Source organism: Poecilia reticulata, linkage group LG2, assembly GCF_000633615.1.
Source record: "Poecilia reticulata strain Guanapo linkage group LG2, Guppy_female_1.0+MT, whole genome shotgun sequence".
In the NCBI taxonomy this organism is placed as follows: domain Eukaryota; kingdom Metazoa; phylum Chordata; class Actinopteri; order Cyprinodontiformes; family Poeciliidae; genus Poecilia; species Poecilia reticulata.
The window spans coordinates 29,188,891-29,205,488 of NC_024332.1; the positions used below are offsets into that span (position 1 = coordinate 29,188,891).

A 16,598-nucleotide genomic window follows, 5' to 3' on the forward strand; every position below is an offset into this window, starting at 1 on the left:
TAACAAATTAAATTTGACACCTGTCAATTTACGAAGCTCCTGCTCTTTCCAACACATCGCCTTTAGCATGTCATCACAACAATGCTTCTCATTATGCCGTTTACAACTGTTCTTTGGAGCTTTGGACTGAGAAGTAGTTTGTATGACAAGCTCAGCAGATCTGCAGTTCCTCCAGGTGTTTCCTAATTGCTGCTGCTAGTCTAGAGGAGCTGAGTGGGTGAGGAGCTATCCAGGGATGCTTTGTGAGACGGAGGTTTGGTTGGGCCCTGCAGATCAGAGGAGAAGCTATATGGAAAAGGCAGCAACAGAAGACTTAAGGATTCCTCCACCATGAAAGAATCAAAGCAACACTCCAGGTATGTTTTTGATGTGAATAATGTTATAAATTGATATGAAGCTCAAAGTACATTGTGTTAACATCAAGACTTTGCACAACTAATCATATAAATCTTACCAAATCTTGTTTACAACATATTTAATTTTGCATGGATATTGTTAATTTCTAAATTCCTCAATTATAAGCCAGACAAAAACTTATAAATAATGCATACAGTAAATAAATAAAATATTTTCATAATTTTCTGGGATATATAATGCTGAGGCCTGTTTTTGTTTGTATCCCTTTCAGACATTTGACATTTTGAACAAACAAGATAAACTGTATCATTTTCTTTATTTTTGTCATTGTGGAAGTGATACTTTAAGATGAAAATCTTTACCTATGTCAAGGGGTATGCCAACACATGAGAATGTTATTGCAACAGACATGCACTAACAGCTTTCTAGACAAAAATGGTGATGCATTAACTCATCAATCAAAAAATTGGGAACTAAAAATTTATTAGCAGCAGCCTAGTCTCTGACTTGGGACTGCACAATCTATTCCTGTTATCCATGCTGTTAAGCTGTGCTCGGTTAAAGGTGCTACTGCACAGCCTCAGTTTCAAAGTACAGCGTATTTCATGCTTACTCACTCCCAGCTGGCTGCCTGACGAGCAGCTGGCAAAAGCGCGTCCAGTAGTAGCTAATAAAAATGAAAGTCTACTGGTGACAAGTTTCTGCAGGAACGATCAAGAAATTCAGACAAAAATCCTTTTTTTCTTTTATTTGTTTTATGAATGAGGAAGAAGCTATTGTTGACTAATTCTCCATGAATTTTTCCCTGTGGAACACTAAAGGTTTTTTTTTTTCATTTGATTAGTCCATCAGAGTTCAGCAATCCTTGTAATTCAAAGATAATTGACAATATCTGCATAGATTTGTGAGGCTGATGCTCATTACCGTATCCGTGCTGCTCTGCTGGCAAACCATTCCAAACACCCACAGAACACATGAAAGGAGTGAAGGTGCTTAGAGGTAGACCCAAGTTACAAAGCACCTTGAATTGCCTTGTCGCTGAAATGTGCTACACAAAAGAACATGCCTTGAATTTTGATTCAAGAAACTGTACCACAGAAATGCTGTCAGGATTTCACCACAATGTGAGAAATGAAGAAATTTTGATGCTTCTTGTTTCTGAAAAGCTGGACGTCTGGGGGAGCTGAAGTCTTCCTGTCTAGTAGCCCTTTATAGCGAGCTATCGTGTGTTAAATTCTTGCTGGCAGCTCAGAATGTGAAAAACAAAACATAAAATGTGTAAATGTAGCAGAGCTAACTCATGATCAGAGAGAACAGTGCATGGCATTATTAACTGTGACAGGAAGTAGTGATGTTGATGCTCCACTGGGAGCCACAAAATGCACGCCGGCATGGAGGCAGACCAACAACAATGCTATCCTATCATAGCATATTTCCATTTCTGTAGTGAGTGGCACTAATTGTACAAAAAGAGCAACGATATTGTTCTTATTTACATATTCTTGGCCTCAGAAAAGCAAGAACATTGTGTTGATGACTCATACGTGAGATTGCGTTCCAAATGGCCTTTCCTGTGTCATAAAATTTCTGTCACATTCAGCGCCTTGTATTAATGATCAGCTGTTCTCTCCATCAGTGGTCTGTGATGTTTTTGAAGGAGGCTAATCCTCAGGCAGGATTAATGTCCAACGGCAGACCCATGGGCTCACAAAGTGAGTTGTCACTCCTCACAATGAAAACACCTATTCCTCCAAGCTCCATTCATTTGTCTTTTCCACTTTTCTCACACACCAGATATACTAAATGAAAAATATTTAAGAAGAAAATCGTGTAAAAAGTGTTTTCCTTCTTTATTTGTGATCCTCTCTAGCTATTTGCAACAAATAAGTGTGATTTTTCAACAACTTGTTATGTATTAAATATGTCTGATGAGCTAAATCTGATCATGCTGAATTATTCAATGTAAGGACAAGCATAATGAATTGCATCTCCATTTCCTTAATGATCATTTCCCTTAGGACATTGACTTAAGCATTTAAACAATTGAAAGAATCTCAGTTCATTTTGTCATCTAATACTTCAATGTTTTTATGGCCCTGAAAGCGTCAGGTTTCCCATACGATCTGATAAAGTCAGCAAAAGTATGGAATTAGGTTTGAGTCTTTCCCAGATCTAAATCTGAATGGAAAAATAACACAGAATATGGAAAGATAATTGTATTTCCAGATTTTATTTCCTATTCCATTATCTAAAATTTCAACCAGTCCATCCATCCATCTTTGTTCATAATTTTAAAACTGAGATAATAGGGAACTAAAAACTTTGGAAATTAGATTTTTAAAAAGTAAAATTATTAACATGGAAAATAGGAATCCTGAGCACTTGTGCAGAAAAAAACAGTAATTATTTTCTGCATGAGAAATTTATGAACATGGATGCACACAGTTTAGAACAAATGAATCACGCTAGCTTTTAGCATCCGCCCCCACTGCCATCCACCTCGCTTTCTCATTCATTCCTCATCATACATGACTGCACAACTTGCTACCTCAAAAGATTATTAACTCAGCATTTCCAAGGCAGCGGCTCAACATGTGAATCCTGTGTGGCTCTTCACAGCAACGCCTCTGAAACGCACGAACACCGTTTCCAGTAAACGCACATTTACAGTCCGCTTAGTATATATGACAGCCGAACTCACCCTGAAAGCTTTGGCATCTTGACAAAGCTGAACACATCCATGTGTGCTGCAGTCTGCAATCAACCTACACATGCAAAATTAACTTCACTCCGGCACCATTGTAATGCGTTGTTTTTCGCCAGTAAATAACGCAAAGGGGAAGAAAAACAAAAGTAAGGCTTCCAGAAGTCAGGTGTAGAGATTAGTCGTTTTCTCTGAGCCTCTGCATGGCTGAGTGATTGCTGTGTCCTCGCCTCAGCAGCACAAATCCACATCCCATGGAAAAGGATCTGGCAGCGCAGCTTCCCCCGGTTACATCCTTCAAAGCATGTCTCTGTTAGCTGTGCTAAGCCACCTTCATTTAATTTCCATCGCAGTGGAATGATGTGCGGGAGCCGCACCGTAACAACAGCTTTGGAGGGAGGCACAGAGAGAGCCTGAGCGAAAGGAAAGGGAGGGGGGTCGGCGATGTTGGTGGGAGATGAAAGTGGAGGGGAGAGAAACAGGAATGTGAGAGCTTGTTAAGCCCGTGTGTCTACAGGAGGCACAATATTTGCAAATAAGGGGTGCTGCCTGTGTCCAGGAATTCCCCTTTCCCAAAGCATGCTTGGATCATATCTCAGACATTTAGTGTTTTGCCCGGAAGAGCGAAAATTTTGAAAAAAAAAAAAAAAGGAGCCAGATGGATGAGATGGCACATGCACACAGTGCCTGTAAAACAACACAGGAGCAACAAGAGCAGCTGTTACGTTATGAGGACCTAATGTGTCCCCCTCCCCAGCTGAGGTCTCTGCCTTACAGCTGCACGTAACACTGCCTGTACTGCACAGCGCATTTGTTTTGACCTTTCAATGTAGTTCAGCTGCTAAATGCTCACTCTCAGTACTCACGAGGAGCATCCGAACCTTTCAGCATCGCATCTGACACTGCTGAGGGAAAGGATCCCCACTGAACGATGCTGCCACCACTAAATATTACACTCAAGTAATATGTAGTGTTAATTTTACATGTTTACAGCTCTGCAACATTTAGAAAGCTGTGGGAAATAGAAAAAAAATCCTCTGAAGAAAGTCACACTATAAGCCTCTTACTCTTTAGAGATGCCTTCTAGAGCCATACTTTTAATGCGGTGGGAGTCTTGGCATCAGTGAAGAACTTAATCTTTCGTGTTTCTTCAATGTTTTCTTGCCAAGTGTCTGTCTCCAAAAGGCCTTTTCAGCAGTTGATTGGCAGAGACAGTTTTTATTAACATAGAGGGATTTTTATTTATGTTTTTTACCTTTTGCATATGTTGTTTTGTCAGTGATTTAAATAATTTGCTTCTTTCTCTCTCTATAAACTGTGTAGTGTTTGGTAAATTTATTTGAGTGGTGAAATGGGTGTGGATGGTGAACACACTACTGAGGTCCACATTATTCTTTATTAAGGCTTAATAATTAGATTTTTAGTTTGTTCATAATTATTTGCCTTAATGCTATGCTCACTTCCGGCTAATAAAAACAAAGATGATGCCAAAGAAGATACTTTTAATAAATGACGGCATGTCCAATATCAAATGCTTATTACTTAGAAATTAAAGCAATAACTGAGAAAACAGCACAGATCAGTCCCACCATCAAATGAAGAATGCCCTAAGGAGTGGGAATCACCGTTCATAAATTAAACAGCACAGCTCTATCCTTTTTAAAAAAAAAAAAAAAAAAGAAAACAGAGCCATTTAACCTCTTGCTTGAAGTTAAATGTTTTATACTTTTTCGTGTGTCTACAACAGTTTGGATAAAATGAGTGTTTCACAGTAGTCAAATGACTTCCTTTGTGATCCAGAGAGGAGCGAAACACAGTCAGACAAACATGACATCAAACACTTTCTATAAAGCAATTTCCTCCAGCTGTCAAATGGCTTGTTAGAACTGAGCCAATTGTCAAAAAGAGACTTTGATTATAAGACAGTAAAATCAAGATGTTTGAGAAATGCTTAAAATCAGTTTGAAACTCAGTTCAACGCACTGCACAAAAAGGAACATCTTAATCAGTAAAAACGTTACCTGATGGCAGAAAGAGTTAAAAAGTATGTTCGTCTTCTAGGGGGAAATTCCAAGCAGAAACAGTAAAAGCTTAGCACCGAATTATGCTAAAATGCCACAACATGTAAGAATCTGGAGAGTGACTCAATGTGCCTTTGCTGAGAGTGATACACAGCATAAAGAAGGTTGTCACTTCCACTCAGAGTCAAGCTTGGATTTGTTTGCAGTCACAGAAAATGATGCAGATTGGTGGTGGAACATTGTGATGTGAGTTGATGCAATTATTTTTAAAAAGCAGTTCGAGACATTATGTTAAAAACATTTGGAAACCGCGCACATTGCAGATCACTCATGCCTAGAAGGAATATTGGAACATGTATTTTAGGATTCAACAGAAGACATGAAGGATTCTCTGAAAAGTGAATAAAAAAAAAAAGCATTTCCAATGATCTGCCTCCAATGATCTGCTTCCAACGCAAAACGCAGTGTCCGATGGCAGCAGGATTGAGAGATTCAGCATTTTCTGGACGGTTAAGTTTGTCTGTTTGGGACTGCGGCCCAGAGGCCTGCATGAGTGGCAGAGGATATTAGGGTCAGACCAAAGCGTGATCTAAGGCGACTATGGCTGAAGCTTTGACCGATAAAACCCTGCTRTCCTGCTGATACCATTTTTTTTCCCTGAGTTCCTTTTAAAACAGCTGATTTCAGACATTCTGCGACACTTGGTTATTTAAACTCAGCAGTGCTTAAATTTTGCAAACGCTGCTTTTGGATCACATTGCTTACCTTAAAACATAATAAGGACATGCTAAACCATTGGCATAGTGGCGACTGGGAAAGTGCTGCTAAAGAACAGCAGAGAAAACAATTAAAATGATTACAAAAGCAGATTGAGATTGCATTTTCAAATACATTATCTTGAATTCAATACCTGGGAAAAGTATTGACACCCTTTTTAGTATATTTTCCCATTTTGTCATGTTACACCCAAAACCATTGTTTTGTTAGGAATTTATGTAAAAGATTAACAAAAATTAGGTCTCGGAAGTGAAGTGAAAGGAAAATTATATAGTGAATATTTATAGTGCAAAGTGAATCAGTACTTTATAGCAATGGTCCCCAACCTTGCTATAAAGGTTGGGGACCACATCCGGAGACACATCCGTGAACATCAATTTTGAAGTCTTGTCACAGATTCCCAAATATGTTTAGGCCAAGACTTTGACTGGGTCATTTAACACCTGAACATGTTCAGATTTACAGAAAACCATTCCTTTGTAGTTCTGGCTATACTTTTATCTATTCTGTCCTTCTGGAAGGTCAACCAGCTGAAAGTTGTTTTTTTTTTTACAACTTCCTGTAGGTTTTCCTGCCATATATGTAGCTGCGTCTTCACATCAATTCTGACTACCTTCCCAAATACCCATAGCATGAAAAAATTTGCATGTTGCTGCTACCTCCTTGTTTTACAAAGGTGGTAGAGTGTTCAGGTTTATGTCCAGCTTTCTGCCACACATACATTTTTGTATGTAAGGCAAAAATTAGTTCTACTTGACATGGCATGTGGAAACCTTCAAAATTGGTTTATAAGGGCACCACTAATAGAGTTGTGTATTTCTAGAGGTCCTGCAGACTTGTCATAGGCCTCTTGGTTGATTCTCTAACTATAGTCTGGCTTGTCAGTACAGCTGAACAGCCATGTTTTGATGGGCTGCAGATGGGACCTTAGTCTTTGTAACCTAACCCTGCTTTAAGTTCCTCCACAGCCTAATCCCTGTTCAGTCCGCTGTCTTCCTTTGTATTTATGAGAATGTTTGGTCATTAATGTTCTTCTGAGGTGATTCCTGATGACAATTGGTAGTACTATATTTTATTTAGGGTATCAGAGTAAAGGGAACTAAATACAAATACCAACCTCTTAGATTTTTAGYATGAAAAGTATTTTTTGCAGAGTACTGCAAAAAAATGTAGACCTGATTCCCCAAGGGGTTTTATGTTTTTTGTGTGTTTGTGAACCTCAGCCCCTCACCTATCATGTCTCAGTGTGACACTAATTATGCTGAAGCTGTGGCTGATTTACTCAGTGAATTAAACTGCTTTTAGGGCAGAATTTTAATATATACAGAGGTATGATTAATTGGGATAAGAAGTCAAGTGCTACCTGCTATGCTTTGAGCAGATTATGGATTTTTAATTTAAGTTTTACCAGACCTGCTGGTAACATTCACTGCACTAGTGGCAGGCAGCAGCTCATTATGGGAGAAGCAAATAAAACCTTGTAATGAGGACACAATGGTTGACACTGTGTGTTTGAATGACCCAAGAGTTATAAAATATGCCAATGATTATTAGGGGCTCATGTTTGCTACATATGTCCATCTAAACTACCAAAAACTTCCAGTAGGTGTTAAAGTAAGAAATGTTTTGCTGTGTGTAAACAATGCTTTGTGGCTTTTTCACATTTTCTCAGATTACAACACACTTGTGTTTGCTTTAGGGAGTCTATGTGATATCCCAACACAAAGTAGTGCACAGCTGAAAGCAGGAAAAATGCTCCATAACTTCAATTTTCTTTTTAACATTTCAAAATACTCCTAAGCAAAACCCAGTGCAACTAATTTCCTTCTGCTGTAATTCTGTGAAACCCTCAAAGATTTGCTAGAGAACAGGAATGAACAAAAATAATTATGATGACCAAGAAACACAGTAGACAGGTCATGTATTGTTCAACTCATTTTCTATTAATAGAACAAATATACCACAACCAAAGAGGTTTTCAACCAAGTAAGAAGCCATCATAGGTCACGTTTTCAATTAGTTTTAAGCTGTGTAGAGGACAGTATACACGTGGACGCATGTGTTCTGCAAAGCACAATGTGTGATGGAAATCTAACACTGTACATCACCCTTTACACTCAGTACCCAAAGAGAAGCATTGTGGTGGCAGCATCATTCTGTGGGTGGGAATGATTGCTTCAACATTAGAGATCTCGGGAAGAAGGTGGGAGCTAAATGCCGGGTGATCCTGGAACAAATTTTTTTAAGGGAAGCAAACGACTTGAGATTGAGGCAGATGTTCGCCTTAGTCTGTTAAAGAAAATTAGGGTACACAGACAGGAACCTTTATTGTTGTCCATTCGTAACCACTAAACCTCTGTATTAGCTCGGAATTAATGACACCAATCAAGTATATGAAAGTTGTCCATCTAATTTGTACCGATGCACCTACAGCAATCCTTCTCCTGTTTAGCCAAAATAACATTGGCAATGACTTGCAAAAGCAATGTCAAATATTGATCCTTGAGCCAGCCAAAATGTTTGAAATATTCTAGACCATTTATATTTCTTTATTTTTTAAACTATATTCAATGAAAATAGTTTCCATACGTGATTTTAAGTCAATGACAGGATTTCTGCCACAGAACCATAACTGTCCTTCCTATGGACAGTTATGGTCCTGAGGCCTTAGGCCTGTCACAAACATGGCCATCACGATAGGTTTTTGTTTTGTTCGTTGTGAATAGAGATATTGTGGGTTCTCTTTGTCTTTTAAATGCTCATCCTGTCAGGCATTAAATGCTTATTGTCCTTTCAGTCCTGGTATTTAGGTCTTGTTTCAAGTTAACTCTATATTTCCAAAACACAGTGTTGCCATAGTCTAATATTAGAAATATTGAGTGGCCAGTGTATTTGCAACTCAATATGGATGAGAGTCCTGCGTCACAGTTGGACGATGAGTGAGGAAAACAATGTCACTTTTCAATTTCTGAACGCTTATTGATTGATTTTTTGCTATTAAACGTCTGTTTGGGGGTGTCTGACATCAAAGTCATAAAAAGTTGCGCTGCATGACCGAGCAGGATTAGAAGTAGTAGATTAAAAGTAGCCATTCTGCTGTACAACAAATAGTCTATCAGTACAGGACATTCAAAACATTCCCCAATTGAAGATGTGCGCCTTCATAATCAGAAAGATACTGCACAAGTTTAACTTTCATGGTAGGTGTGAAAGGAGGAAGCTTTTGTTCCAACAAAAGTATAAAGACCAAACTGAGATTTGCCAAAGAGAAAGATAAGTGTAAAATTGTATTATTACGTTACCAGAACATAGGGAATGTTTGACGCAAACCAAATAGCATTACATGATAAATAACCTAATTGCAACTATGATGTACATAATTGAAAAAGATACAGAAGACAGGACCATGTATCAAAATCCTAATACCATCTTTGAAAAACATTACTTTAACTAGATCCTGCAATATGATAGTTATCCAAAATGACCACCTGAAATACCCACCCAGGACGGACTGACAATTAACAAATAGGTCAAATAAAAGCCCAACTCTGGATCTAAATGAGATGTTGAGGAGTCGCTCAACTTAGGCCAAACATGCAAGATGTTCTTGCTCACAGCTGGAAGTGAGGCATGAGGCAAACTTTCTTCAGGCCAATGTCAGAGAGTAGATATCTACATGATGCGTCTCACTGGAATTGTTTCAACTAGAGATACATTTGCAGTTGTGAGATATTTTTTTTGTTTATGTATTAGTTTGAAGAATAAAATAAAGTATAATTGCTTGTTTATCAGCAATTTGATATCTTTCCTTTCCAGAGATTAAAACGACTAGACATCAATATGAGCGTTGCATAATGAAAATCTGAATAATTGTTGGGGGATCGTAATTGTTTTCACGTCATCATATACTGTATATGTCAAAGCATTGTTATATTCACAAGCTTTCTGTGGACAAAAAAAGTTAACTATTATAAAATCCCAAATCTTTTTTTACTCTATATGTTAAGACTTGAATTCCATATACTTTTATATTAGAAGATATAATACTCCTAAATAATAATTTTTGATTCAGCCCAGAATTCAACAGAGAACTCTCTACTTACAGAATGACTGTAAAAATGCCAAGATCGCTGTCATCCGGGTCCATAGTTGGTGACAAGTCTAATCAAGTTTGATGGAGAACTTGTTTCAGTTTTTCCTGTCCGGGCCTTCTGAGCCTACTTTACTGATGAGTGCTCGTGTTCTTTCTTCCGACTACAAAGTTTTTCTCGTGGCTTGATTTTGACTCAATACTCAACTGAGCCGCGTCTGACTAAGCCAGTTATTATTACATGCAGCGGGGCCCGTCCAAGTGAGTGGCCAGTGCCCTGAGGGAGGAGAACGAGCTTGTCGCTCCTGCCTTGGTAATGAAATAACATCACATTCCGGGCCAGTGCATCAGAAAACACACAGAGAGATCAATGCGGAACAGCTGGACTTCAATGGATGGCTGTGCTGGGTTAAGGCTATAAACAAAGCTCTCACGGACATTCAGTCGTGGCGTTTTTCTACATCGACGCTTCTCCGGAGAGTGTTTGAAATGCGCTTAAGTGGTGCCAGAACTAAGTAATACAAACATTATAAAATAATATCTGAAATATTTCCTTATCCAAAGTACAAAGCGTTTTGAATATGCCATGTGTTTTATCATCCATGAGAGCTTAGAAATTAAGCTTCAGCCATAATCCAGGCTCTATCACTGTCTGCCTGCCAACTGTCACCCCTAACTGAGCCAGAACTAAATCCTATATAAACCACAGAATTAGGTCCATGTTACACAGTAGCCATCAGGTAGCTTATTTCTACTGTATTCTCAGATAGATTTATTGTTTTACTGTGTAACGCAGCCACCGAAAAATCTTACATTTGAAATCGTACCTATACGCCTCGGGAAATCAGGTGATTTGATGTTTTTTTTCTCATTTTCACATCTCTTTTCACTTTAACCCACAGCTATTCTACTTTAACGTCATGCTTGCTGACACTGGATAATACCATGCTGACTCTCATGCATGAATGGCATTCACAGTCCTCCATTAGTTATGAAGTGAGGCACGTGTCTGCTACTGCAAGCAAATGGAGCTGCTTGCATAACACATCCCATGCCAAGTACACAAAGCAACGTTTGACAAGGGAAAGTTTAGTTTGCAAATATAAGAGCAGTACAGCATGCAACATTCAGACATTTGGCTTCGCCACCCTGGTTTGAGCACCATGCCAAAAGCATGCACCGTCTCTGTTTGCATGTCCAGTAGCTAAGCACGGCCATATGGCCTCAACAGAGTGCAGTGTGGGGTTAAAGCAGACCTTTCTGGTGAGAGAAATACTGCTCATGAATCCATCCAATCATTTGGCCTGGCGCTCGCCCCTGGGCCAGAGAGCACACTGCATCGGTGGCCTGTTTTTCTGTGTCACACAGGTCGCAACACGAGCGAGAACAGAGGATGTGCAGAAAGCAATAACCATGCACTGTGTTTGCAGTTAAGAATCACATTAGGCATGCTGTCTCTGGGTTACAGCAGGCTTGATTTAAGAAGTGTTTCTATACAGGGTTGATTTAATGTGTTGTGCGCTGCTTGTGGGTGGATAGCTCGTTTTAAGCTATTTAAGGTAACGTGCATCTTGAAAAATCCTCTCATTAATGTTCCTTGGAAAAGCAAAATGCACATTTTAATTCATTTCTACATTTTGCTGCACTACAATCACAGACTTCACTGTATTTTATGTAGATTTTACATGATGGTCCATCATAAACCAGAACATAGTTATGAGCTGGAATTAATATGATTTGCAGTTGAAACCAGAAGTTAACGTACATTGAGGAAAGAAATGTATTTTCTATTAAAACATTAAAAGCCCCGACTGTCGTTTTCAAATGCAGACAGGAACAAAGATCTTTCTTTTTGGAGAGATGTGGCCGCTTAGATTCATCCAGAACAGACCATTCTAGACTCAACTTGTCAGTTTTGGAAATTAATAATTATAAAATTATGGCCTGTATTTGTAAGTAGCCCCCTTAGTCAATATGTTTATAACCGTGTTTTTCTGTAAATGTGCCTGTTCTACCAGCTTTGTACCTCTAGAGCATGGATCTCCAAAAAGTTCAGCAGGTTACTTTTGTATGGGCTTATATACAGCTGAAACACAGAGATTTGCATTTATGATTAATTAAAAAAATATAATACAGAACAGATGAAACAAAATGTCCAAACATTTTAAAGTTATGGTTAAAACATTCAACATAAGCTCATTTTTAGTACATTACTGAGCTGGAAGTGACTTTTTCTTTACTATATGAAGCAGAACAAACACTAGATTCAGTCATTTGCATAAAATGATGAGAGTCACTTCATGCAGAACAGGAAAATGCATATTAATCTAATAAGAGCAGCAGCTTGGCATATACTAAAGCCTGCAGATATATGTATTAAAAACTGCCAACCTAATTTCTTCCAGTACTACAGTTTGCCGCATTTGTCTAAAATATCAATCAGGATAATTATCACTCTTGCCATCAGAAGACTGCCTGGTAGATAATTATTCATGATTAATTAAGCAAGTTAAAAAGCTAAATAAGGAATCTAGTAGTTCATTTTCATGTGCTCAATTAAATATCAGCCATCGGGACGGCTAACAAGCCAGGCATAAAAGCAAGCTGTTAAGCGTACATATAGAAAAGTCAGGAAGCATAAAGAAGTCAGTGGCAGTCAATGAGATCTCAGGATATCACATTCTGCAAATCAGATAGCCACTCCTGTGTCAACATACTAAAGAAGCTCCTCCCTGCTGCCCTGGGAGGATAGGATTCACAGCATCCAGCAATTATCTGTAATGTGGGAGAAAAATCGATGCGCCCGTGGAAAGCTGCTATAGGTCACCAAGTCGGCGCTGTCACTTGCATCAGAAGCACTCTTCTGCTGCAGGCACAGCTCCAAGCCTCTCTGAGAACCTCTGCGAGAGCACGCCTCGTTTCTAATGCCCTGGATTACGGCAATTATTAGCCTGACAATACGGAAGATAATTGCTTTTTCATATGGGATCATGCAAAATGGTAAAATATCACACATTCCACTCATCCATTATTACAGCTGGAAAGTATCACTTTAAATAAAAGCTGCACACACTTATTTGAGTTTATCTTAAATTTTTTTCGGTATCAGGTGTTTAGTGTGTTATCTTAATCTCTCAAATGGCATGTAATAGGCTTCGACAAAGGGTCTTTTGTTTTGTGTTTAGTGAATGACATTTTTCTTCTTTTTTGTTGTTACTTACAGCATTTGGGCTGGACTTTACATTGCTGAAATGACAAAACCTGAATTTCTTTTAAATATGAATTGCCAGAAAAAAAGGAACAATTCGAAAGTTGAATCCATACATGTATTGAAGAACAGAGTGAAGACAGATGATTTAATTTAGTTTTGGGTGTGAGCACCAGATTTACCAAATCTTCAAATTCCCTGTATAGAAGTATTAGGTACATTTGTGTAACATTCAATTGATTGATTTAGTTTCAAAATTAGGTCACTACAAAGATTTCCAAAGGCTGATAATGTAATGGGTTAAAGACTATATGTACTGTTTCTGTAACAGGTGAATTAGTCTCCTACAAATTTGAGAAAAAATGTCATATAAAAGGTAGAATACGTAACAATATTTAAATATCGATACTAATTTCAGTTAATCTGAATTTCTCAAAAGTGCTCAATTCAAACTTTTTGTTTAAATTCATTTTACGATGCAAAAAAAAATACATTGGAAATCACTTGTGGTCTAGAATTATTTGCTTCTAAAATACACCTTGGGAAAGTTACAAAAGTTTCAAAATCATTCTAACCGCTTCTCTTTAAGTAGGTTTTACTTTTCTCGTGTCTTTCTAAAAAAAAAAAAAAAAAAACAGAAGTGAAACAACTGTTGGCTCACCTCTGCTCCTCGTGGTTCTTTTCCAAACACCTGGCAACACAACTTTCATTTTTATCTTTGTTTTCAGGCTCCATATCTTCTCTCGCAGGTAGCTAGGAGCTGATGAAAGGATGAGCTTTCGGTGTGCCCCTCTTTGTGGCTTAGAAGATACTGGCATCGCCACAAAGAGAGGGTGAGGGGCGGGGGAGGGCTTCTTGAAAAGCTGATAGTCTGGTGTAAATTCTATTAAAGGCAAGAGGATATTGAGAAGGATGAAAAATCAATACCTCGTGACCAGTAATGTTTGAAAGATCAGGCTAAGAGGGAAAAGTGAGCCGGCGATAGCCAAAGCCCTGACTCAGAGGCCGCGTCTGCAAGTGGTTAATCAAGTGCTTGTCTGACATCCAGATTGCATTTTCTACTCACCATTACTCCCATTTTCATCCTTCACTGTAGAGAAGATGAGCTATCAAATGTAAGAGGCGGTAATCTGAGTAATAAAAACCAGCCCACCAATCTGATATAAATGCACTCTTCTCAGAGGATGCTTTGTTTTTATTTCTCAGTTTTCAGGACACTAACGACTCTGTGTTTGACGAAAATGCATGAACCCCCGAGGGTGCATGCATGCGAGGGTTACACATGATTGCGTTTCCCAGAATTTATGAGTCACTGTGGTAAAATTTTGATTTATAAATGCATATTAAGGTAAAGTTTGAACATATTCAATATATCTTTCCAAACTGCTGCAATTTTAGACAGTAACGCTGGTGTTTAATCACATTCACACAAAAAGTCATGCAACAGTTCAAGAGGTGCTGTTTAGCTCTGTTTTTATGGCCCTATGGGACAAATTCCCTGTCTCTTTAATGTACATTATTGATGGCTCATAAGTGCTGTAAGCAGTTAGCGTTGCTCTAAGATACACTAGCGCACACAAGTGACAAAACAGTGGCACTGCAGAAATCTATTTTTTACTGGGTGATCATCCATTTTTAAAACGGTCTTTTTTAGTTTTAATGGCACTGTTCTTAATATGTTGTTCTTTTTACTTTAAACATGACATGAAAAGCTTCAATCTAAAGTATCCTGTTGTAGCTCTTTAAATTTGCAAATAGTTGTTGTCCTTTTCACAGATTTCTCCACCAAGAGAGACGAGGATCTCTGCAACTTGTATAAATAAAACTACACAACCACCTAAAATATTGTAGCTTTCTCAGCATTTGAGTTGTACTTGAGATTTAATCACACTTAAAATCTTTGCAGTTTGGCCCATGCAAATAAAAACTGACTGATGAAATATTTAAGCGCACAAATGTTATTTTGAAATTCTATTTCAGTGATCCTCTACACCTCATGTGCTCTGAGGCCTTCACAGAGCAGCTGTATTTAAACCAATAAGATATACATGGACTCTACTTAAAAATTGACTAATTTATAAAAGCAAATGGCAGCAATGCATTTTATTAATGGGTATCAGAATAAAAGGGACTTTTCAGTCTATATTTATCATAGAATGTGTGATTTTTCCTTCCACTGCATATCACTTTTAGTCTGTCACATACAGTCCTGATAAAAATGCATTCGATGTTTGGAGATTCTACCTGTAAAAAGCTTACTTGTGCAAGACAAAGACTCTCCAAGGCTTTTCTCTTTTCTCTGAAGCAGGTGTACACAAATTCAGCCTATCTGTAAAGCAAGACAAGTTAACACAAGCTCTGCACAGAAGGAATTTTGAAGATGATGGACATCATATGCCTGTGATGGACCTGCAATCTGTTCCTCTCCCCTCACCTGGTACTCAGTGTCTGCTGTACTGACAGCCAGCAGATCCCCTCTCTGTCCCCCAACAAACAAACCACACGTCATGTCGGTAGCAATTTAAGCATTTGTTCTACTGCCATCTAGTGGTCTTTTTCTCTGCCTTCACGGCCTTGGTTTGTTTCTTTTCTCGACTCCAGCTGTGATGACTCATGCAAACTCAAGACAAATTATTTTGCATCTGACTTTCTGAATTATCTAATAAATGCTGAAACTATTTGCTGATCCCCTTGGTGAGTTTACTTATCAAAGTGAAATCTTAATAGTACAGATGTACTTTGTTTTGAAGACATCTATTAACACCAAAGCCCTGTCCTAAAAAATAAAAATAAAAAAAAACGAGGGAAATTTTCCTTTGCCATGCAACGCCTTGCAAAACTGAAGCCTGTAAAATGTTGTTAAACTATGACCAAAAACTACATTTTATTGTGGGTTCATTTGATAGATACAAAGTCTTTAATTTGATTAGCTGAAAGCACTGTACTCCCTCTGAAACGTGTTTGACTGAGACAGAGGAGTGAGCAGCGGCTCATTCTGTTTGGATTTTAATGCTCTGCACATTCCAAGTTTACTTCTCAGTTTACTCCCCAGAAATACTTGTCATTTCTGCTTACATTTATTAAAACTTCACTGCAGCAATTTTCTGTTTTACGCCTGTACTTGAAACAAACCAAAGCGTATAGCGAAAGGTATTCTACAAATCAACGTGCCCGGGGTTTTCTACTTAAGCTAGCATTTGTCTTGCTGCACCTATCCCTTTGAGAAATTATATAATGGGATGTCTGATGAGAATCTTCCGGGAGTCTCTACCCAAACTCCATCAGCACCAAATAAGCAGATCAAACGTAAAGCCGCCCACTTATCACCACTTCCCCTGTCTGTTTAGTGGACTCTCTGTATCTGATAAATCCTTATCGAGGCCATACAGTGCTGGTTCACATGTCGCGTTATCACACTGGTCTCTTCCCCAGGGCTCCCAC

At 38.4% G+C, this 16,598-nt stretch overlaps 1 protein-coding gene and 1 long non-coding RNA gene across 5 annotated transcripts in view; one reads left to right on the plus strand and one right to left on the minus strand.

Annotated features, from left to right (window-relative positions):
• The window catches only part of frmpd4 (FERM and PDZ domain containing 4), a 54,022-nt gene extending 40,115 nt beyond the window's left edge, over positions 1 to 13,907 (minus strand). The window contains exon 1 of one of the 3 annotated variants that reach the window (XM_008400422.2): positions 13,819 to 13,907. In XM_008400422.2, coding sequence (XP_008398644.1) covers positions 13,819 to 13,892 — 74 coding nt within the window. In that variant the 5' untranslated portion in view covers positions 13,893 to 13,907. Of the gene's footprint in view, positions 1 to 3,058; positions 3,515 to 9,962; positions 10,134 to 13,818 lie in introns of those variants that run through there. The other 2 variants (XM_008400432.2, XM_008400440.2) reach the window with 2 other exon arrangements.
• Positions 1 to 15,777, plus strand: part of LOC103459143 (uncharacterized) — a 17,160-nt gene extending 1,383 nt beyond the window's left edge. The window contains exons 3-4 of one of the 2 annotated variants that reach the window (XR_532684.2): positions 67 to 356; positions 15,463 to 15,777. This is a non-coding gene — a long non-coding RNA (uncharacterized LOC103459143). Of the gene's footprint in view, positions 1 to 66; positions 357 to 1,993; positions 2,199 to 15,462 lie in introns of those variants that run through there. The other variant, XR_532685.2, reaches the window with a different exon arrangement.
• The last annotated feature ends 821 nt before the right edge of the window (positions 15,778 to 16,598 follow it).